We start from the raw sequence: 23,325 nt of genomic DNA on the forward strand, positions 1-23,325 counted from the left end.
TTCATGATACAGAGCAACAGCAACAGTGTGGGTTCAATTCCTGCCTTCTCAACTTTGCCCTTTGCCTGAGGTGTGGTGACTCTCAGGTTAAATCACCAGCAGTCAGCTCTCTTCCTCAAAAGGGAGCGTAGTCATCTGGGACTATGGTGACTTTATCTTTTTATCTTATATTTTTCTTTACATTCATGATTGTTACATATTTCTATTAGCTTTTATTTACAGATAATCAGCACCTCTCCTAACTCAACCATCTTCAGCTCCTTCAATTGGTGTCCTCCCTTCTATGATAAAGGATGGTCACTTATTATTGTAAATTGTTCAATTCCATTTGCAATTCCCCAGATACTAAAGAAAATCTTTGATTGCACGCGGAAAGAGCTGGACAACATTCAGACTTAGGGGCCTGATAGATGGCAAGTAACATTTGTGCCACACAAGCGCCACATAATGACCATCCCCTGCATCAATATGGCAGCAGTAACAAACAGTTGGAGGCAGGAGAGAACTCTATGACTTGGTTTGATTACTTGAAGGGACAACGTTGTAATCAATTAAAAGGCTGAGCATCAAAGCCTGCACACAATGGAAAAATAAAAGTCACTACAAAATAATTATTCCAAAGCAAACATATACATCGATGTTTCTATGTTTTTTTACTTACAAAAGCCACTCTTGTGCATTCCTTAGCACCTGTCTTCCTTGTGCCTTTGCCTTTCCTAGTGCTTTGATGCATGGCAACACCAGAAGCTGCACTTTGTTGGTGGAAGGCTGCTGACTTTCACAGTATCGTTACGGCGCAAAAGAAGGCCATTCGGCCCATCATGTCTGCAATGGCTCTCCAACTGAGCATTATGACTTAGTACTTCCCCCCATACGCCTGCACATTGTACTTTGGATCACTTTGCACACCTTAATTCACAGCCATCATGGCAGGAATGGAAACTGTGACAGTGACCATCATGGATGAGTGCACAAATGTGTGAATACCATTGGTCGCCATCTTTCTCGCTGGAAAGGGTAGGCTCCAAGCTCTGTGCTCAGTTGACGCTGGTCCCCACCATTCTCCTTGGTATTTATTGCAAGTTTTCCGGCAGCTTTCAGTGTTCTTCTGTAGATCACCCCATTGAAGTGTTCATCAGAATTGTCTACAGTTGAACCTGTGCACCTACTCACTCTCTGGTGAGCTGACATCTGCATCATCCTTGCCTTGGTTGTAGCCCACTTATGCCCAGTGTCTCACTATGTGCAGATCATGTCTCCAATTTATCCTCTCAGGCGATTCTCATAGCGAGCTGGTAGTGTCATGGTAATATCGCTTGAAAAGTAATCCAGATGGCTACGTCAATGCTGTAAGGGCATGGGTTCAAATCCCAACATGGCAGCTGATGGAATTTAAATTCAATTAATAAATGTGGAATATAAAGCTGGTATTGGTGACCAAGAAACTATCATTGAGTGCTGTAAAAACCCATTTGGTTCACTAATATCCTTTAGGGAGGAAATCTGCCACGCTTTCCTAGTCTGGCCTACATGTGACTCCAGAGCCACAGCAATGTGGTTGATTCTTAACTACCCTCTGAAATGGCTACTCATTTCAAGGGCAGTTTGTGTTGGGCCTTATGCTAACATTGCCAGTGATGTCCACATACTATGAAATTTAAAAAAAAAATATGTTCAGCAATGTGCAGTTAGAGGCTGTGAGTGAGTGTGAAATCATGCTACAATGCTGTGTCTTCATCATCCCATCACTGTCTTTTTGGTGTTTGTCCATTGCTTGGCCAGATTGTACCTCTTGGGTATCTGTATGGAAAAACACACAACGTGAGGTGAGTCACATGCTTCCAACATCTGGAGCTTGTGTATCAAAAGAGAGTGTGGGATGAGGGGCAAATTGGGATGTTAGAACAATGATTAAAAATGAGTATACCATCATCTTTGATGGTCATGGCCTCAGCAATGGCTGTCACAATAATGGCCAGCACTAACTTCTCCATGGGTATTAGAACATGTTCTAACTTCTCCCCAGTTAGCTCTTGCTCCCTCCGGTTATTGTGAAAGATGGCTGGAAGTGAGTCAATGAGGACACTCCATCTGTTTGGCTGATATGGTTGCACTGGTTGAATAGCTGGCAGTGAGTGCAAGCTGTGAGATGTGGGTGAGGCTCTTTGTAGCAGTGCTTAATCAAATAAAAATGATGCAGTCTCCTTCCAAAGTAAGCACATATCCGAAGTAGAGGGAAACGCAAGGAGAGGAAATCCTGAACCAGCAACTTGTCCAAATGTCAATTGTCTGTGATATTCTGCAGCAGAACCTTCCTGATGCAGAGCAGCCTTAACAATCACCTACCCACTGGAACTCTATCAAACACCCTAGATGATGGACATGGTCAACAAAGAACAAACAAGAAGGAATGGTGTAAGGGTGAAGTGAAGCATACAAATGTTCAGTATGAGCGCTGATTACTAGAGACTGTAGGTTGCTTCTTGAGGGTTTTGTGGTGATTTTCTATGGTTGTGGTTACTGGTGCCATGGTAGGATATGGCATTTGAAGATGCATTTACGGACCTTGACGGCTCATGAGAAATCATTAGGTGAGATTTTCTGGTTCCACCATGAAATTCCTGCTTGAAGTTAACAGACCTTTTGCTGATCCGTCAAATAATCCATCTCTCCCATGACGATTCCCGGGGTGGGTGGGAATGAAAAGTTAGGCCACTGAGCTTTCAGCACAGCATTTGGGTCCTCAGACCTTAACATCTGGCATTGATTGCCATGGTTATCTGCTCTCATTGCCTTTCAGGTGTGTATCTGGGTACAGGACACCTTTTCTCCTTTCTACTTCCACCAAGGCCTCCTGTGTGTCATTTGGAATGCTTGGAGCCTAATCCCTTCAATGTTGCAGGTTTCTGGACTGTTTCCAGGGTCGGGTTCATTTTCTGCACAACTGCAGCCAATCATTGCTCCAGCCACAGTGGGTCTCCCCTCTAAATACTGTAACTAGCTTTAAATGGTGATAAGTTATGAATATGGGATCCTTGCTGATGCATATAACAAATAAACAATGCAGTTAACACCGTGTACAAAGTTAGCATGCTGCCTATCTTGCTTTGAATGTGCAGGTTAATTGCACATTACGATCCCTTCGCCCATTTTCAGACGCTATGCAGTTTAGTGACGTGTGTATTTCACTGGACAGAAAATATGAGATTATTAACTTATTACACAGAAGTATCTTACCTGATTACAATGATTTCACACCACAATCGGACAAAGGCTGGAAGTGGACCCAAAGTTTCCAGAAGGTAGGTGTAGTGCCCACCAGATTTCTTAATGCTTGTTCCAAGTTCTGCATAAGATAGAGCTCCTGGTGCACAACAAACAAATGTCTATAAATGATATTAACATATTGCACAACTATTTACTGCTGGTTATAATTATCCTTCCCCTTTTTTCTCTCTCTCTCCGGTTTCTTGGAATCCCTGCACATTTTCTTCCTTGACGTGTGTAGATTTGTGGCCTCTTCTCGGGTCTCTATTCTGCTGCAGTAAATTCCCCAGTGGGAAGTGAGGAGGAGTTGATTCAGTATAGTCTCTTCCCATGAGAAGAGACACCCCAATCAATGGCTTCATTTTTAACCGTCTCCTTTTCTTGGCTTAAATGTGACATTTACCAACTGGTGAGGGAGTGATGCACAGGGGCACTCTACAACAATGGCTGCCTCAACCTGCTTACTGTAAACTTTTAAATGATAGTCACAGATGAAAATATAGTGGATGTATCTCTATGTCCTGTCACTCTGACATTGTGTTCTGACCTAAAACATACTGCAGCTCCCCAGGATGGGAATTATAGCAGTTTAACTTCAGACTCCTTTTCTATACGGGAGGTTGACTGACACAACTGACAATTTTAGTACCTTCCCCAGCCCTTAATATGTGAACCATTAAATGGTTAAATTGGAAAGGAGGAGGTAATCTAATCCATCAAACCTGTTCAAGGCTGTTTTGTGACCATATACTGGCCTTTAATCCTTAATACCTTTGGATAACAAAAATCTATCAATCTGTTTTAAAATTAACAATATGGCATTAATTGCTGTTTGCAGAAGAGTTCCAAATTTCCATCACCCTTTGTAAGTAGAAGTGTTTCCTAATCTCTCTCCTGAAAAATTTGACGCCTAGACCTAGATCCCCTATCTTGTCAATTCTCTTTAATAGTTTCAAAAGTTTGATCAAATCACCTCTTAATCTTCTGAATTCTATCCTTGTACCTGCTGCAGACTTTGTGTGAACAGGTCACCAAATCCTCTGTCACTTTGTGAGAATACAGCAGTCATCCCTGTAAATCCAAGGACTCACCACAACACCTCCAAACAAAATCCACAAGACTTCTAGAGATTTTGCAAAAACAGTATTTCTTCAGAATCACCTTATTTTCAAGCTGGGTGCTTAGCTCTTTAAGTAATGCTAGTACCAGGCCCATCTTGCAGCTGAATGTTTGATCTTTTGTGAGTGAAGTGAATGGAGCTGTGTAGTCCTCATGTGGTAAATGGGTGTCAGATCAGTGAATAGAGCTGTGGCATCATGAAAGGAAGCATTTGGTCATGCAGCATTCACAGGAGATGCCTCACGGGTCCCTATCTCCAGTTGGTATGCCATGAACTCCTTTGGAAGCAATAGTTGTGCCTCCAAGAAGGCAATGGTCTTCAGTAGGGTCACTGATCTGAATTTCACATCTCAGTACTTTAAGCATTCTATTGACGCCTGATTTATGAATTGTATGTTCTATCTTTAGTCCATGTTAAAATATTCCAATCTTGCTGAGAGATGCACCATTACTGTGATGTGGTCCTCAGCTACTGTTAATGCTAACCCTCAGGTGGCCCTAAAGATTGCATGACAGAAACCAACGAGTAAATACAAAATCTTCAACACAAAGTGCCCTTAGATAGCCGGCTCAGAATGGTTATGTGGATATCTATGTTTATAAAAATTGATTCTTGAAATATTAACATACAAGCGTGTTTGGACATGCTTGCATTAAAATGGGTTAAAGCATTAGTTAAGATCTTGAGGAAAGAAATGACGTACAAACAAGTATTCATATGTTCATTTGTGAAGAGCCTACTATTAAGCAAATGGATCTGTACCCATCTTTGCTGCCACTCTGTGCTACAGAATACAGAGACATCAATTTGTTGTATCTCGATAATCACTCAATAAGAATTGTTTTATAAGAAAGATGTGCACTCACCAAACATTGAGAGTATTCCACAGGCCAACCAGATCACCAGGGATGTCCCGACATTCCCAGAATTAATCAGAATTCCTTTTGGTGAAATGAATATACCACTGCCTACTATTGTACCAATTAAAAATGAAATAGTTCGCAACAAGCTAACTTTCTTCCTCAAAAACACAGCTTGCTCCTTAGACTCCATTTTAATTTTACTGTTTTCTGAAGTACTTCCCATGATTTAAAAACAAATAAGCCAAATAAAAGGTGAGCTGGTCAAATTTAACTTTTCCACTGTTAATATTTTCTGGTACAAAGTATTTTTGTTTGCAGAATAGCAGAATCTTTGATTCCTCCACTATGTCAACGGAAAGAAATGGTAAACGTGAAGCTCATTGAAAGCAGCTACAGTTTGGCAAGAAATCCCCCAAAGAGAGAAGGGAAAAAACAAGTGGAGTGAAGCCAAGAGCCTTCCAAAAGCAAACTAAAGAAATAAGAATTAATTTGTGGAATGAAGTTTGATGGTTGGATGCACAGCAAAACCATCTTATTAAACAGTATGTGAAAATTAACCGGTAAATACTTCATCACTTTGTCACTTTCTCACTAGAAATGCAAAATAGATACATAAAACTATGTTTCACATTAATAATTGTTAAATGTAAGTGTTCCAGCATTGAGATGAACTCTCAGGTTTTCTTTCTTTATCCTGTTGCTCTGTTATACTCAACTCAAGTGGAATAAGCACCACATTAGTGACTAATTATCCATTTCTTTAAGATAACATTTCTCCTTTCCTAAGTATTCCATTAAGAAGATAAAAAGACTTGCATTGATATAGTACTTTTCATGACCATTGGACGCACAAAGCCCCTCACAGCTAAGGGAGTACTTCTGAAAATATTGTAATATAGGAAATTGTAGTAGCTGGCACCTTTAGGGGGCATACATTGGGAGGGCCATATGACCTGATTACCCAATGGGGAATGGGTGTGGGGATCTCGGTGCAGAACAAGGGCTTTTTCAGCCAGAGTAGATCCTAGAGCTGGAAGTGTTGTTAGGCATGATGTGAAAATGCTGGCGTTGGACTAGGGTAAACACAGTAAGGAGTCTAACAACACCAGGTTAAAGTCCAACAGGTTTATTTGGTAGCAAACGCCACTAGCTTTCGGAGCGCTGCTCCTTCGTCAGATGGAGTGGAAATCTGCTCTCAAACAAGACACAGAGGCACAAAATCAAGTTACAGAATACTGATTAGAATGCAAATCTCTACAGCCAACCAGGTCTTAAAGATACAGACAATGTGAGTGGAGGGAGCATTAAGCACAGGTTAAAGAGATGTATATTGTCTCCAGACAGGACAGCCAGTGAGATTCTGCAAGTCCAGCAGGCAAGCTGTGGGGGTTACTGATAGTATGACATAAACCCAACATCCCGGTTTAGGCCGTCCTCATGTGTGCGGAACTCGGCTATCAGTTTCTGCTCAGCGACTCTGCGCTGTCGTGAAGGCCGCCTTGGAGAACGCTTACCCGAAGATCAGAGGCTGAATGCCCGTGACCGCTGAAGTGCTCCCCCACAGGAAGAGGACAGTCTTGCCTGGTGATTGTCAAGCGGTGTTCATTCATTCGTTGTCATAGAGTCTGCATGGTTTCCCCAATGTACCATGCCTCGGGACATCCTTTCCTGCAGCGTATCAGGTAGACAACGTTGGCCGAGTTGCAAGAATAGGTACCGTGTACCTGGTAGATGGTGTTCTCATGTGAGATGATGGCATCTGTGTCAATGATCCGGCACGTCTTGCAGAGGTTGCTGTGGCAGGGTTGTGTGGTGTTGTGGTCACTGTTCTCCTGAAGGCTGGGTAGTTTGCTGCGGACAATGGTCTGTTTGAGGTTATGCGGTTGTTTGAAGGTAAGAAGTGGGGGTGTGGGGATGGCCTTGGCGGATCTGCTCGGATGAGGAGGATCGCAACAGACACCTCCAGACGCTGAAAGATGCCCTCATAAGAACAGGATATGGCGCTGGACTCATCGATCAACAGTTCCGACGTGCCACAGCGAAAAACCGCACCGACGACCTCAGAAGACAAACACGGGACACGGTGGACAGAGTACCCTTCATCGTCCAGTACTTCCCCGGAGCGGAGAAGCTGCGGAATCTCCTCCGGAGCCTTCAACAGGTCATTGATGAAGATGAACATCTTGCCACACCCCCACTTCTTGCCTTCAAACAACTGCACAACCTCAAACAGACCATTGTCCGCAGCAAACTACCCAGCCTTCAGGAGAACAGTGACCACAACACCACACCACCCCACCACAGCAACCTCTGCAAGACATGCCGGATCATCGACACAGATGCCATCATCTCACGTGAGAACACCATCTACCAGGTACACGGTACCTACTCTTGCAACTCGGCCAACGTTGTCTACCTGATACGCTGCAGGAAAGGATGTCCCGAGACATGGTACATTGGGGAAACCATGCAGACGCTACGACAACGGATGAATGAACACCGCTCGACAATCACCAGGCAAGACTGTTCTCCTCCTGTGCAGGAGCACTTCAGCAGTCACGGGCATTCAGCCTCTGATCTTCGGGTAAGCGTTCTCCAAGGCGGCCTTCACGACACACGACAGCGCAGAGTCGCTGAGCAGAAACTGATAGCCGAGTTCCGCACACATGAGGACGGCCTAAACCGGGATGTTGGGTTTATGTCACACTATCAGTAACCCCCACAGCTTGCCCCCTGGACTTGCAGAATCTCACTGGCTGTCCTGTCTGGAGACAATACACATCTCTTTAACCTGTGCTTAATGCTCCCTCCACTCACATTGTCTGTATCTTTAAGACCTGGTTGGCTGTAGAGATTCGCATTCTAATCAGTATTCTGTAACTTGATTTTGTGCCTCTGTGTCTTGTTTGAGAGCAGATTTCCACTCCATCTGACGAAGGAGCAGATCTCCGAAAGCTAGTGGCATTTGCTATCAAATAAACCTGTTGGACTTTAACATGGTGGTGTTATACTCCTTACAGTGTTGCTAGGGGCAGGGAATAAACATGACAAAGGTTGAGCTTTTAATATGATTGCATAGTGAGGTTTAAGAATTAATAATTAATAAGAAAATAATAAAAGAATGGTTACTGATTCCTTTGTTACAGAAAACCAGCTTTATCTTGGCTACAAAGGTTAGCACCTTTGTACAACTTAAAGTCAGCAGAATTTCCAACTGCAAGAACTTTTTAGCGACAATGAAGTTTTGGAGTCAGACAGTAAGAGCAGTGTTAGAGATAGCAGGGTAGTCATACCATTATAGGTTAGAAATCTCTGCAATGGGTGCAAAGGTAAACACATGACTAGTACAAGATGTGCCTGTTTTTGGTAAAACCTAAATGTATTGTTAGATTGAATCTTAAACAATGTCTGTGCACATGCAGAGCATGTTATAAATATATACAGCCTTCAGGTAAACATCAGAGTCTGCCCCAGAATCTTTCTTTGAGGTAGTCCTCTCCATGCATGTGCCTGAATAAAGCAATCCGAACCTGTTCTGAGTCTCCTGTAGTCAGTTCATGGGAAATCAGTGATAACAGTGTTGACATCCTGAAAGTGCTCTGCGTGTAAATAAACCATTATAATTCGTTTTACTTTTGCCAATCCTTGCAATTACCACAGAAACGCAGTATCCAAGTTGAACACAGCAAGCTCCCACAAACAGCAATATGTTAATGACCAGATAATCTGTTTTTGTGATGTTGATTTAAGGATGAATTTGGCCAGGAAACCAGAGATAAAAACAGAAAATGCTGGTTGAATCAGCAGATCTGGCAGCATCTGTGGAGAGAGATACCGAATTTTTTTTAAATCCAATTCAATCAAATCAAATCCAATTCAGAGTCTCAACAAGTGAGACATTCCCGATCCAAGCTGACAAGACAGGCTCTCACCTTCTGTCTTGGGCTTGATCTACATGATCCAAGCTGATTGGAGTAGGCATTGCACTTCCTCCAAAACTTGATCTTGATCTTGCCATCTAGCCAAAAAGGCCGAGATGCCGCTTTTAAAAATTGCTTCAAATGAAGCTAAAATGTAACCTAATGACTTCAACCAAGTACAGCATGTCGATACTACACTTGATCTTAGCCAAAAGGCCGAGAAGCGATACCGAATTAATATTTTGAGTCCTTGTGATCCATTTACAGAACAGATGAGGGATAGAAATGCAGTGATTATACAGTTGGAGAGGGGAGTGGAGGAGATGGGGCAGAAAAGAAGGACAGGGATAGGTCAGAGAAAGGAGAGATTGACAAAGATGTTATGGACATAAGACAAAGCGGTGTGTTAATAGTGCAATTAAGGACCAAAGACTGCTAATGGTGGCAAATTGTAAGATAGTCAAATGTGTTAATAGAAGAACAAAGGGAAGTGTTCAGTGGAAGCAAACCTGAATGAAAAAGGACAGGAGGCCATGTGAGGGAGGGTGGGGTTGTGTTGGGGCAAGCCAGGGAAAACAAAAAGGGCATTGACGGAAATGGTGGAGGATGAACCTTTGAATGAGGAGGCTGGTGGGGTGAAAAGTGAGGACAAAAGGGTCCCTGTTGTGGTTTTGGGAGAAAGGGGAATGGGTGAGTGCAGAGGTACAGGAGTTAGGCTGGACATGGGTGAGGCCCTGTCAACCACAGTGTGGGTGGTGGGGGGGATCATGGCAGACATGTCGGAAGCATTAATTTCAAAGGTGGCACCATTGGAACAGGTGCAATGCAGATGGAGAAATTAAGAGAATGGGATAGAGTCCTCACAAGAAGCAGAGAGAGGGCGGGGGAGAGTGAGGAACTGTAGTTGAACTAGCAATGGGACATGATGGGTTTGGAATAAATATTGGTGGTCAGTCTGTCACCAGACATGGAGACAGAGGGGTCAAGGAAGGGAAGTGAAGTGTCAGAGGTGGACCATGTGAAAGTGAGAGAAGGGCTGAAATTGGAAGCAAAAATTTCTCCTGGTCCAAATGATGGCATTAAGCAGCGCCAATATAGTTATCGATGTAACAGAGCAAGAGTTGTGGGAGAGGACCTGAATAAAACTGGAACAGGAATGTTCCACATTCCCCATAAAAAGACAGGCATAACGAGGTACCCAGAGAAACACCTTTTATTTGCAGGAAGTGGGCAAATTAAGAGAAATCATTGAGTAACAGAATAGGTTCAGCCAGGCAAAGTAGAGTGGTGAAAAATGGGGATTATTTGAGCCTCTGCTTGAGGAAGAAGTGGAGAGCCCTGAGACCCTCCTAGTGGGGTATGGAGGTGTAAAGGAGTCTATAGTGAAGAGGAGGTGGTTAGAGGACAGGAAACTGTAAATTGTTGATGTGAGATAGGGCATTGGAGGAATCACAAACGTAGGTGGGAAGGGACTATACAAAAGAGTGAGAATGGAGTCAAGATGGGAAGAAAAGAGTTCAATAGGGCAGGAACAGGCTGATACCATGGGTCTACCAGAGCAGTTATGTTTGTGGATTTTGGGAAGGGGGTAGAAGGAAGCTGTGTGCTGTTGGGGAACTATGAGTTTGGAAATTGTGGAAGCAAGAGCCCCAAAGGAGATGAGATCAGTGACAGTCCTGGAAACAATGGCTTGATGTTCACTGGTGGGGTCATGGTCCAGGGGGAGGTAAAAAGAAGTCTGAGAGTTGGCGCTCAGCTCTGGGAGGTAGAGGTCATTACGTCAGACAACAACAACTCTATCCTTGTCAACAAGTTTGATAACAAGGTCAAGGTTGAACCTAAGAGAATGGAATGCAGCAAGTTCAGAAGGAGATGGGTTGGAGTGAGTGAGAGGAGCAGAAAAATTGAGACAGCCAATGTCGTGCCAGCAGTTCTCAGTGGAAAGATCAAGAGCAGGTAGGAGGACAAAAGGAGGGGTCCACGTATAGGAAGAATACAGCAGATGGGTAAAAGGATTCATTGAACAGGGACGGAAAAGACTCCTGCCCAAAGAAATAAGCATGGAGACAGAGGTGATGGAAGTAGAGTTCAGTGTCATGCCAAGCCCAAAATTCATTGAGGTGAGGGTGTAAAGAAATGAAACTGAGTCTTTTGCTGAGTACAGATTGCTTAGCATCTGAGCGGGAAAGGTCAGAGGGTATAGTGAATACACAGTGTGGTGATTTCCCCTTTAAGGATCCATCTGCTGAGTAAGGATCACATGACCTGGGGAGCCAATCGGAGAGCAGGGTGGGGGATCACCCTGGGTTTTGGTTCCAGAACCTTCTCAGAAGCTAACTGGTGAACAGAACTCTTATTTTGGCAATGAGGATAAAAGAAAAATAAAACAGTCCCAAGATCATGGATGGGATTTTCCGACCATGCTCGCTCCAAGACCGGAGAATCCCCTTCGAGGTCAACGGGTCTTTGCAATGTCTGCCCCAGTCCGTTTTGATTCCTGCGGCAGGTGGGATGGGAAAATTCCACCCCATGAGTATGAAGTCACATTGAAGTTCAGTTCAAGTTGAGAAACAGAAGAGAGTTTGCAGATGTGTTCCAATTCAGGTGGATAGATCCTTCTGGTGCCTCTGTGGAGAATTGGACACCAATATATTGAACGTTTGAGCTACTATTTTCAAGCCAATGGAATACATGAGTGAGGAAGAGAAAGATAATCCTGCTCAGAACATGTAGGACCCAGGTCTACAATTTAATATGCAACCTCACATTCCCAAAACACTCTTGACTCCAAGTCATTCATTGAGATAGTTGAATTGTTGAAAACACACTACCACATTGGTGATATTGCAGCATTTTAAGTTTAACTCAACCCTGGGGAAACTATTGCAACTTATATTGTCAAGTTAACACAGACCTCAGAGCACTGTGACTTCAGAGCCACTCTCAGCAATATGCTGTGGGCCATTTAGACTGTGGGGTAAATAATGAGGGCACCCAAAAGAAGCTGTGTGAATCTGTCTCCACCACACTCTCAGACAGTACATTCCAGATCCTAACCAAAAGAGGCAGAGATAAATTTTAAGAAGGCGCTGGAGATAGTGCTGGCAATGGAGAGCACTGCGAAGGACACACAGGAGCTTCAGAGCACACAGAATGGTGCGTTCACCAGTTAGGGTAGGAAGCTGCAGTCAGCAGTGGCACCAAAAATTAAGATGTGATTTTAAAACGGGAAGCAAATGCATCCACAAATAGAGTGAGAAGATTTAAAAGAGCCAGCCAATTGCTTAGGACTGAAGTAGGGTTACCAAGATGCGGGTCATCACTACCCTGAAGCCTGCAGGTATAAAGAGACTGAAAGGTTTTTCTGCCACAGGAAAGGTCACTTAAGGCACTGATGTTAAATTAAGTCAAGTGTACCCAGTGACAGAGTTAGTAATGCTTCGCAAGCACTTTCAACGTGAAAGCAGACAAGATAGCCCCCATCACTGTGATGCTTTTAGTGAATAGTAGGCCCTAAAGGATGGAAGTTGCTGTGGTGACAGGAGAACACACATTTTGATATTTACAAGAAAGAGTCCAGCCATTGAGTTGAGGGGTACCACAGCAAAACTGACAACTTTTACAGAGGAAGCCATCGAGATAAAGGGTACTACCACAGTACCTGTAAGCTATTGGCAGCAATCAATTCAGTTCCCAGTAATAATCGTGACAGGCCAAGGGCCAAGTCATTTGGGCCGTGATTGGCTCAAGGTAATCAAGTTAAACTGGATGGAGCACTTCCAAGTACGGGAAGGTGTGATGTTTCATGGATGGGCATTGGTATCTGTAAGAGATACCTCCTCTACTATCTTTGAAATAATTCCACAGGCGCTTTTATGTCCACTGAGAAAGCAAATGGGGCCTTGGTTCAATATCTCAACCAAAAGACACTGCAACACTCCCTCGGTCCTGCACTGGAGTGGCAGCCTTTTGTGCCCCAGTACTGAAATGAGACTTGAACCTATTGCCTGAGCCATGGCTGCCACTGTCATTAAGACATGAATAATCTACCAGAAGTTCTGAGGAACACAAGTTTTAGGGTTTCAGGTTTCTGTCAGGCAGGAGTCAGACAATCGCAGGAGATATGAGAAGCATTGCTCTGTCCTCACTGCAAGTTATCATCATTCTCCTGCATCATCTGGTTACTGGGCTTTCGCGCCCTGCCCATGAAAGGAGCAATCAGTGAGGAAACCTCTCGCTGGCAGCACACAAGAAGGTCTCAGATCCCACAAGGGAGACATATCTGCCCACCCGGGTCCTGGTCCTTCCCAAAGTGAGAAGCTATCACGGTGTCCTGAGTCCTGTGTACCATTTGGCCCCTGGCCATTGCCTGAGGTTCTTCCTCTGCCTCCTTCAGGGGTTGCCCCTCACCACCCTCCTCGACCTCCTCCTCATCTGAGATGTGTCATCAATCTCCTCTTCATCCTCACCCTGTTGTAGTGCCGGGTTATAGAATATGCAGCACACCTGATGATGCATGACACTCTCTGGGGGTTGTATTGGAGGGTTCCCCTTATGTCTAGTGTGGGTTTTCTCTCTCACTCTCACCACTACACACGTACACTAACCCTCCAACAATCTAGTCATTTTTATTGCTTACTCTTTTTTAACTTAACTGTTTATTGCTGGGACATTACATTTGTTCAGCAAATGTTTCCTTAAAACTTCATCTTTTGTGAAATTCAGTTCATTGTTATGCCAAATCTTTTGTTTCCAAAATTTGCTTATGGGCCCCTTAATTGTGAAAAATATGCAAATATAACGCCAGGAGTGAAAAGGTTGAACAAGTCTATTATAGAGTAAAGAACGCATACATCCTGTACTTAGTATCATTTATTTATTGTTATCAGCTAAGATAAATCCTGGTTTCCAATACAACACATTAAGTAGTAAATTACATAAGCCGCTAGTACTGTTACTGTTTTTAGTTTCCAGTAGATTGTAGTTTAACCCTTTCCTTCCACAACACTCTTCATGAGCTCTACACCATTCCAACAAGCAATTAATTAGAGGCATGTGGGTGCCGGCCTCAACCATTCACCCACTCTCCCTTTGAAAATGTCATCACTCACTGCAGCGCCAGAAACCAGTGACGCTTTAGGAGTGCACAATTTTCTGGGGCTGTCCACACCCAAACTCAACCTGCCCCATATTGACAGAATTGTTGCTCAGCATCAGCAACAAGTAAGTAAGGAAAGCAATCATAATATTAAAAATATGCTTAATTGTAAAACTAATTTTTATAAAGGAAAAGGTATTTGTGTAACAGTCCATATGGTTTGGACCTAAATGTAGGGAGTATGATCAAGAAGTTCGTGGATGACACAAAAATTGGTCGGATGGTAAATAGTGAGGAGGATAGCTGTAAACTGCAGGAGGATTGATCAGAGGCAAATGAAATTCAACCCAGAAAAGTGAGAGGTAATGCACATGGGGAGAGGTAACAAGGCAAAGAATTACAGTCTGAATGATAGGACCCTGGAAAGTACTGAAGATCAGAGGGACATATCCACAGATCCCTGAAGGTGACAGGGCAGGTTGATAAGATAGTTAAGAAGGCATTTTGGGGGTACTTGTTTTTATTAGTTGAAGCATACAACACAAGAGCAGAGAGGTCATGTTGGAACGGCATAAAATACTGGTTAGACCACAACTTGAATACTGCATGCAGTTCTGGTCACCACCTATAGGAAGGATGTGATTGTAATGGAGACGGTGCAGAGGAGATTTACCAGGATGCTGCCTGGGCTGGAGGGTCAGAGTTGTGAGGCAAGATTGGATGGGGCTGGGGCTGTTTTTTTCTTGGAGCAGCAAAGGTTGAGAGAGAACCTGATGGAGCTGTATGAGGGGCAGAATGGATAGGAAGGCACTTTTCCCATTAGTAGAGGGGTCAACAACCAGGGGGTAGAGATTTAGAGTAAGAGGTAGAGGCAAAGAGGGAAGTTGAGGAGACACCTTTTTATGCAGATGATGGTGCAGATCTGGAATTCATTGCCTGAAAGGTTGTTTGAGTCAGAAACTCTCGTAACATTTAAGAAGTGTTGATATGTTCACTTGCACTGCCGTAATCTCCAGGGCTCTAGGTTTAACGCCTGAAAATGTGATTAGTGAAATCAGATCCTTGTTGACCGGCGTGGACACAATAAATAGCCTCCTTGTGTGCTGTAAACATCTAGGAATCTATGAGTCAATGGAGTTTTCAATAACATGGGAGAGGGGTCTCCAAAGCAAACTAAATTGAGGACCCTGTTATGTCAAGGGGCATGCCCCTTTAAGAGAACAGATCTGGTGACCTGGGACTCAAACCCCACTCTGGCTGGAACTATCTGATGTGTAGTTGCCGGCGTTGGACTGGGGTGAACACAGTAAGAGTTTTAACAACAACAGGTTAAAGTCCAACAGGTTTATTTGGTAGCACTAAATAAACTTGTTGGACTTTAACCTGGTGTTGTTAAAACTCTTACTGGGAACTATCTGGGCAACCTTGTGCTGGCTGTGCTTGGAGATGAATGAGTAAGAAACTGTTCCGTTAATTTATTATCATTAACCTCATGGACTTTATTAATCTACAATATCAGACCTCAAACATAACCGAGCTGATACGATGGTGTGCATTTATTGGTGCATCCACTTAAATAACTCAACAGATCAGAGACCTATCAGTATATTGGGTTCCTGACAAATAGCACCAACTAGTGGTGAGTCATATTATTACAACTTGCCAAGCTTGTTTTGACACAGTTTATTCGGAATTGAGACCGGAGATCACGACCAAAGATCGCACTTTTCCAAGAAATCTAAAAAAAAGTTGAAGAAAAATAGGCGATGGTGCATTCCAATCTAAGAGACTGCAAGGTAAGCTGGAGAAGCTGAAGAAAAGCAAGGATTCTTATTAAGTATAGCTGCAATACTCCATAAAGCTCAGATCAGATGCAGTATCCAATGTCCAAAGAAAACGAAGTAAACAAGTCGTTAAAACAAAACTGGAAGCTTCGGTGAAAAAAGTGTTGATGTGTTTAAGAATAAACAGCAGATCTTGCCCACGGTCAGTGAGAAGCAGTGAGAGAGTTTTTAAAGGCCAAGTCTGGAATCTGTACTCAATAACTTAAATGCTTTTAGAGTAAAATAATTCAAATATTCAAAAATGCTTTGCTGCTTATGTTGCTGGCAATTTTCCAGAAGCAAAGGCTATTTCCTTTTCTGTGTGTTGCTGTATTACAAATACCTCGAATATTACTGATGATGTGGAGATGCCGGCGTTGGACTGGGGTGGGCACAGTAAGAAGTTTCACAACATTCAGGTTAAAGTCCAACAGGTTTACAGAACTCAGTAGTCGAATGTTACTGTAACAACAGGAGTGATGGGAAGGTCATGATGAAAGGATGGATAATGAGATCCCATACCTGCAACTCTGAAACTGTATGCAACCCATTAAGGACTCACATACAGTTCCTGACCATTGTTTAATAACAAAGAGAGCCATTTTTAAATTTAGTCAAAAATGGGCGGCATGGTGGCACAGTTAGCACTGCTGCCTCACAGCGCCAGGGACCCGGGTTCAATTCCCACTTGGGTTACTGTCTGTGCAAAGTCTGCACATTCTCCCTATGTCTGTGTGGGTTTCCTCCGGGTATTCCGGTTTCCTCCCACAGTCCAAAAGATGTGCTGGTTAGGTGCATTGGCCATGCTAAATTCTCCCTCGGTATACCCAAACAGGTGACGAAGCATGGCGACTAGGGGATTTTCACAGTAACTTCATTGCAGTGTTAATGTAAGCCTACTTGTGATTAATAAAAAAACTTTAACAATCAGGGAGGAAATGGCCGAGTGAGGGAACCATGGTTCACGAAAGAGGTGGAATGTCTTGTGAAAAGGAAGAGGGAAGCTTATGTAGGATGAGGAAACAAGGTTCAGATGGCTTGATTGAGGGTTACAAGTTAGCAAGGAATGAGCTGAAAAAGGGGCTTAGGAGAGCTAGGAGGGGACATGAGAAGTCCTTGGCGGGTCGGATCAAGGAAAACCCCAAGGCTTTTTACTCTTGTGAGGAATAAAAGAATGACCAGGGTGAGGTTAGGGCCGGTCAAGGACAGTAGTGGGAACTTGTGTATGGAGTCAGTAGAGATAGGCGAGGTGATGAATGAATACTTTTCTTCAGTGTTCACCAAGGAGAGGGGCCATGTTTCTGAGGAAGAGAAGGTGTTACAGGCTAATAGGCTGGAGGAATTAGATGTTCGGAGGGAGGATGTCCTGGCAGTTTTGAATAAACTGAAGGTCGATAAGTCCCCTGGGCCTGATGAAATATATCCTAGGATTCTTTGGGAGGCAAGGGATGAGATTGCAGAGCCTTTGGCTTTGATCTTTGGGTCCTCACTGTCCACAGAGATGGTGCCAGAGGACTGGAGAGTGGCGAATGTTGTTCCTCTGTTTAAGAAAGGGAATAGAAATGACCCTGGTAATTATAGACCGGTTAGTCTTACTTCGGTGGTTGGTAAATTGATGGAAAAGGTCCTTGGGGATGGGATTTACGACCATTTAGAAAGATGCGGATTAATCTGGGATAGTCAGCACGGATTCGTGAAGGGCAAGTCGTGCCTCACATATTTGATTGAATTTTTTGAGGAGGTAACTAAGTGTGTTGATGAAGGTAGGGCAGTTGATGTCATATACATGGATTTTAGTAAGGCGTTTGATAAGGTCCCCCATGGTCGGCTTATGATGAAAGTGAGGAGGTGTGGGATAGAGGGAAAGTTGGCCGATTGGATAGGTAACTGGCTGTCTGATCGAAGACAGAGGGTGGTGGTGGATGGAAAATTTTCGGATTGGAGGCAGGTTGCTAGCGGAGTGCCACAGGGGTCAGTGCTTGGTCCTCTGCTCTTTGTGATTTTTATTAATGACTTAGAGGGCTGAAGGGTGGATCAGTAAATTTGCTGATGACACCAAGATTGGTGGAGTAGTGGATGAGGTGGAGGGTTGTTGTAGGCTGCAAAGAGACATAGATAGGATGCAAAGCTGGGCTGAAAAATGGCAAATGGAGTTTAACCCTGATAAATGCGAGGTGATTCATTTTGGTAGGAGTAATTTAAATGTGGATTATAGGGTCAAAGGTAGGGTTCTGAAGACTGTGGAGGAACAGAGAGATCTTGGGGTCCATATCCACAGATCTCTAAAGGTTGCCACTCAAGTGGATAGAGCTGTGAAGAAGGCCTATAGTGTGTTAGCTTTTATTAACAGGGGGTTGGAGTTTAAGAGCCGTGGGGTTATGCTGCAACTGTACAGGACCTTGGTGAGACCACATTTGGAATATTGTGTGCAGTTCTGGTCGCCTCACTATAAGAAGGATGTGGAAGCGCTGGAAAGAGTGCAGAGGAGATTTACCAGGATGCTGCCTGGTTTGGAGGGTAGGTCTTATGAGGAAAGGTTGAGGGAGCTAGGGCTGTTCTCTCTGGAGCGGAGGAGGCTGAGGGGAGACTTAATAGAGGTTAATAAAATGATGAAGGGGATAGATAGAGTGAATGTTCAAAGACTATTTCCTCGGGTGGATGGAGCTATTACAAGGGGGCATAACTATAGGGTTCGTGGTGGGAGGTATAGGAAGGATATCAGAGGTAGGTTCTTTACGCAGAGAGTGGTTGGGGTGTGGAATGGAGTGCCTGCAGTGATAGTGGAGTCAGACACTTTAGGGACATTTAAGCGGTTATTGGATAGGCACATGGAGCACACCAGGATGATAGGGAGTGGGATAGCTTGATCTTGGTTTCAGATAAAGCTCGGCACAACATCGTGGGCCGAAGGGCCTGTTCTGTGCTGTACTGTTCTATGTAATATGTTCAGAACTGCAATATACTCAACAGACAGATTTTTGGATTTTTATACAATTCTGTAAACTTGGGAATAAGCATTTGGATGCAGACAAGTGTTTCATGGTGAATCACACAATGATTGTAGACTGCAGGTGAGTGAAGTACAGAAGGATCTAGGTGTTCTAGTGCATGAATCACAAAAAGCTAGCAGGCAGATGCAACAAGTAGTTAAGAAGGCAAGCAGCATTTTGGCCTTTACAGTAACTGACTTCATTAGTAAGAGTGTAGAAGACTGTGTGTCAAAGAAGCAAATCCGTGTGTTTCCCAACCAGAAACCATGGTTGAACAGTGATATCCACTGCTTGCTGAAGTCTAGGTCTGAGGTGTTCAAGTCAGGCGACCCTGACCTATACAAGAGTATGGTCTGAGAAGATCTATCAAAGATGCCAAAAGACAGTACAGGACAAAGCTAGAGTCCCAGGCTAGTCACATGGACTCCTGCCGACTATGGCAAGGTCTGCAAGACATAACAAGCTTCAAAATGAAGGCTTTTAAAATCGCCAGCACCAACGCACCCCTCCCTGATGAGCTCAATGCATTCTATGCCCGTTTTGAGCAAGGGGTCAGCGAGAGCATGCCCTTCACCCCAGAAGCTTTGGATGAACCTGTATCAGCATCCTTCTCAAAGGTCAACCCACGGAAAGTGACTGGCCCGGATGGGGTACCCGGTCGAGCCCTCAGGTCCTGCGTGGACCAGCTGGCAGGAGTATTCACAGACATCTTCAACCTTTCTTTACAACAATCTGAGGTCCCTATCTGCTTCAAGAAGACGACCATCATCCCAGTACCAAAGAAAAGCCAAGCAGTGTGCCTTAATGATTATCGGCCAGTGGCTCTAACATCCATCATTATGAAGTGCTTCGAAAGGTTAGTCATGGCACGAATCAATTCCAGCCTCCTGGATTGCCTGGATCCACTACAGTTGGCCTATTGCTGCAACAGGTCCACAGCAAACGCAATCTCCCTGGCCCTGCACTCAACCCTGGAACACCTAGATAAAAGGACACCTATGTTAGACTCCTCTTTATTGACTGCAGCTCAGCCTTCAACACCATTATTCCAACAAAACTCATCTCCAAACTCCTCAGCTTCTCCCTCTGCAACTGGATCCTGAACTTCCTAACCCACAGACCGCAATCAGTAAGGATAGGCGACGACACGCTCTCCACGATTATCCTTAACACTGGGACCCCTCAAGGTTGTGTCCTCGGCCCTCTACTATACTCCTTATACACCTATGACTGTGTGGCCAAATTCTGCTGCAACTCCATTTTCAAATTTGCTGATGGCACCACTGTGGTGGGTTGGAGCTCAAACAATGACGAGACGGAATACAGGAATGGGATAGAGAATCTGGCGAACTGGTGTGACGATAATAATCTCTCCCTCAATGTCAACAAAATGAAGGAGATACTCATCGACTTCAGGAAGCATAGTGGAGAACATGCCCGTCTACATCAATGGGGACGAAGTACAAATGGTCGAGTGCTTCCAAGTTTTTAGGTGTCCAGATCACCAACAACCTGTCCTTGTCCTTCCCTGCCGACACTATAGTTAAGAAAGCCCACTAACGCCTCTACTTTCTCAGAAGACTAAGGAAATTTGGCATGTCAGCTACGACTCTCACTAACTTTTACAGACGCACCATAGAAAGCATTCTTTCTGGCTGTATCACAGCTTGGTATGGCTCCTGCTCTGCCAAAGACTGCAATAAACTACAAAGGGTCATGAATGAAGCCCAGTCCATCACGCAAACCAGCCTTCCATCCGTTGACTCTGTCTACACTTCCCGCTGCCTCGGAAAAGCAGCCAGTATAATTAAGGACCCCACGCACCCCAGATATACTCTCTTCCACCTTCTTCCGTCGGGAAAAAGATAAAAAAAGTTTGAGGTCACATACCAACCAACTCAAGAACAGCTTCTTCCCTGCTTCCATCAGACTTTTGAATGGACCTACCTCGCACAAAGTTGATCTTTCTCTACACCCTAGCTATGACTGTAACACTACATTCTGCACTCTCTCCTTTCCTTCTCTATGAACAGTATGCTTTGTCTGTATAGCATGCAAAAAACAATGCTTTTCACTGTATGGTAATACATGTGACAATAATAAATCAAATCAAAATTTTTTGCAAAGAGGTTGGATTTTAAAAATAGGGAGGTTTTGTTGCAATTGTACAGGGTGGTTGGTGAGGCCTCACCTGGAATACTGTGTACAGTTTTGGTCCCCTTACCTAAAAATGGATATAGTACTATTGGAGACAGTCCAAAGAGATTCACCAGGCTAATTCCTGGGATAAGACAGTTGTCCTATCAAGAGAGACTAAATAGTCTGGGCCTGTATTCCTTGGGGTTTAAAAGAGTGAGGGGTGACCTTATTCAAACATATAAGATCATGAGGAGGCTAGACAGGATAGATGGTGAGATGTTTTCACGAGTGGGAGAGTCTTGAACAAAGGGACATAGCTACAAGATAAAGGGCTGGTCATTTAAAACCTGGCTGACTCCCTATCCTCTCGATGGCTGGCAACATGGACCTCTTTTCCTTTTCTCTGGACTTAGTTGCGCCCGGCAATTCCGGGCAATGTGACCCACTCAGTTGCACTTGCAACACTGGGCCTTTCATATCCAGCAATTCGATACCTTGTGGCTTGTCCTGCCACATCGGCAGCATTCTACTTGCAGTGCCGAAACCTGCAGGGCTTTTGCTACCTTCTGTATCCGGGCACTGACACCCAGCTGTGCTGCTTCTCTGGCGGCTAATTCCATGGAAGTTGCGATCTCTGATGCAGACTGTCAGTTTTTTTCAGCTTCCGCTGAATGGCTTTATGCCAGAGGCCACAAATCAGCCAGTCCCATTGAGTATCCTGGAGTATGTTTCTGAACTCTCAGCACTCAGCCAGTCTTTTCGGAGTTGCCACGAATTGTGCAATCGACTCTCCTTCAAGTTGGTCTCATTTGTAGAATTGTTAGTGGCATTGAAGTGAAATGAGCCTTTAATACATCGCACAACTCCTGGGTCTTAGTCTCTATGGTGCTCAAGAAGACTGGTAATACCAGGTTCTCAGCCATGTTATTTGCTACCAGTTAAGTGCTGAAGTGCTCTGTATAAGATATCCAGTTCTCTGCCTCTTCATCGAAGGGTCGTATGGCACTGAACCTGGCCACCAATTTGTTTTTCTGCCAGCAGGAAGTTTTCCTCCCACCGTCGCTGGCAGCTGCCCGCAGCCTGAATCCCCTTGGCGTTGGCTTCCCGAGTCCCCTTGGCAGCCGCTTCCACAGGAGTCTAGGTTCAATAACTTCCTTCTGCCATCGGCAGTAGCCATCCGCAGCCTGACTCCCATGCATCTGCTTCCCGAGTCCCCTTGGCATCCACTTCCACACGAGTGTAAGCCTAAAACTTCCTTTTGCCATCACTGATAGCTGCCTGCAATCGAGTCCCCTCAGTGCCCGCTTCCCGCAATGTTTTCAGCCGGTCCCAGTCAATTCCTACCTCCCCCTGAACGGATTGTTCAGACTGAAGTAATGCGGTCAGAACACTTCTACCCATTCTTCATGGGTCGCCGCGCTGTGGTTCTTTTTCCAGCGCCGTTCTTCTTCTCCCCCTCCCTTCGCCAGAACGGAACGCCAGTGGAATGTGTAGGCTGTGACACCACCTTGTCGCCAGTTATTATTTATGTCCCTGTGGACTAAAGGGCATAAAGAATCACGGGGTAGGCATGAATACTTCAATACTGGGAGCTGTTTATTGAAGGCGTGCACTCATTCACAGTCAGATCTACGACTGTCCAACATGGTCCCACACTGAGTGGAGCTAATAGCCCAGGGGTCACCTGAAGGGGCAGTCCGCATAATAGCCTAGGGGTCATGTAAAGGGCAGTCCGCACCCAAACCCCAACATACTATATATATAACACATATATCACAGAGTCATGATGTGTTCCGTTGTAAGTCTGCCTCTATGTACAAGCAAGCATGGAGATTGAGACACCCCCTAGCTTGAAGCTTTACTATATATATGTACATAGTTCTGTAGTTAATAAATACACTGTTGAACTACGGAAGACTTCATTAATGTCCATGTTATCCAACACACTACGACAATGGTCAGGAGCTGCACATGAGTCCTTAATGTGCAGCATTGAGCTGCAGGTTGCTGACCCCTAGTCTGGCAAGAGAATGGTTTTAGTTCTGGCATTCTGAAGGGTCTCATTGTTCACAAGATTCATTGTAAGAAAAGCAGTGTGAGATGGT

At 44.3% G+C, this 23,325-nt stretch overlaps 2 protein-coding genes and 1 non-coding gene across 4 annotated transcripts in view; 1 reads left to right on the top strand and 2 right to left on the bottom strand.

Annotated features, from left to right (window-relative positions):
- The window catches only part of LOC144499220 (cystine/glutamate transporter-like), a 47,321-nt gene extending 41,848 nt beyond the window's left edge, over nucleotides 1-5,473 (bottom strand). Inside the window, exons 1-2 of the mRNA XM_078221338.1 lie at nucleotides 5,368-5,473; nucleotides 3,238-3,364 (exon numbers count right to left, since the gene is read on the bottom strand). Of these exons, the coding sequence (XP_078077464.1) occupies nucleotides 3,238-3,364; nucleotides 5,368-5,473 (233 nt within the window). The remainder of the gene's footprint in view (nucleotides 1-3,237; nucleotides 3,365-5,367) is intronic.
- A 3,732-nt stretch (nucleotides 5,474-9,205) lies between these two features.
- Nucleotides 9,206-9,398, bottom strand: LOC144499369 (U2 spliceosomal RNA). The gene has a single exon (XR_013498837.1). It is a non-coding gene; the product is annotated as a U2 spliceosomal RNA (small nuclear RNA).
- A 6,511-nt stretch (nucleotides 9,399-15,909) lies between these two features.
- Nucleotides 15,910-23,325, top strand: part of ttc38 (tetratricopeptide repeat domain 38) — a 47,082-nt gene continuing 39,666 nt past the window's right edge. The window contains exon 1 of one of the 2 annotated variants that reach the window (XM_078220051.1): nucleotides 15,910-16,064. In XM_078220051.1, coding sequence (XP_078076177.1) covers nucleotides 16,035-16,064 — 30 coding nt within the window. In that variant the 5' untranslated portion in view covers nucleotides 15,910-16,034. The remainder of the gene's footprint in view (nucleotides 16,065-23,325) is intronic. The other variant, XM_078220053.1, reaches the window with a different exon arrangement.

Source organism: Mustelus asterias, chromosome 9, assembly GCF_964213995.1.
Source record: "Mustelus asterias chromosome 9, sMusAst1.hap1.1, whole genome shotgun sequence".
NCBI classification, from domain to species: domain Eukaryota; kingdom Metazoa; phylum Chordata; class Chondrichthyes; order Carcharhiniformes; family Triakidae; genus Mustelus; species Mustelus asterias.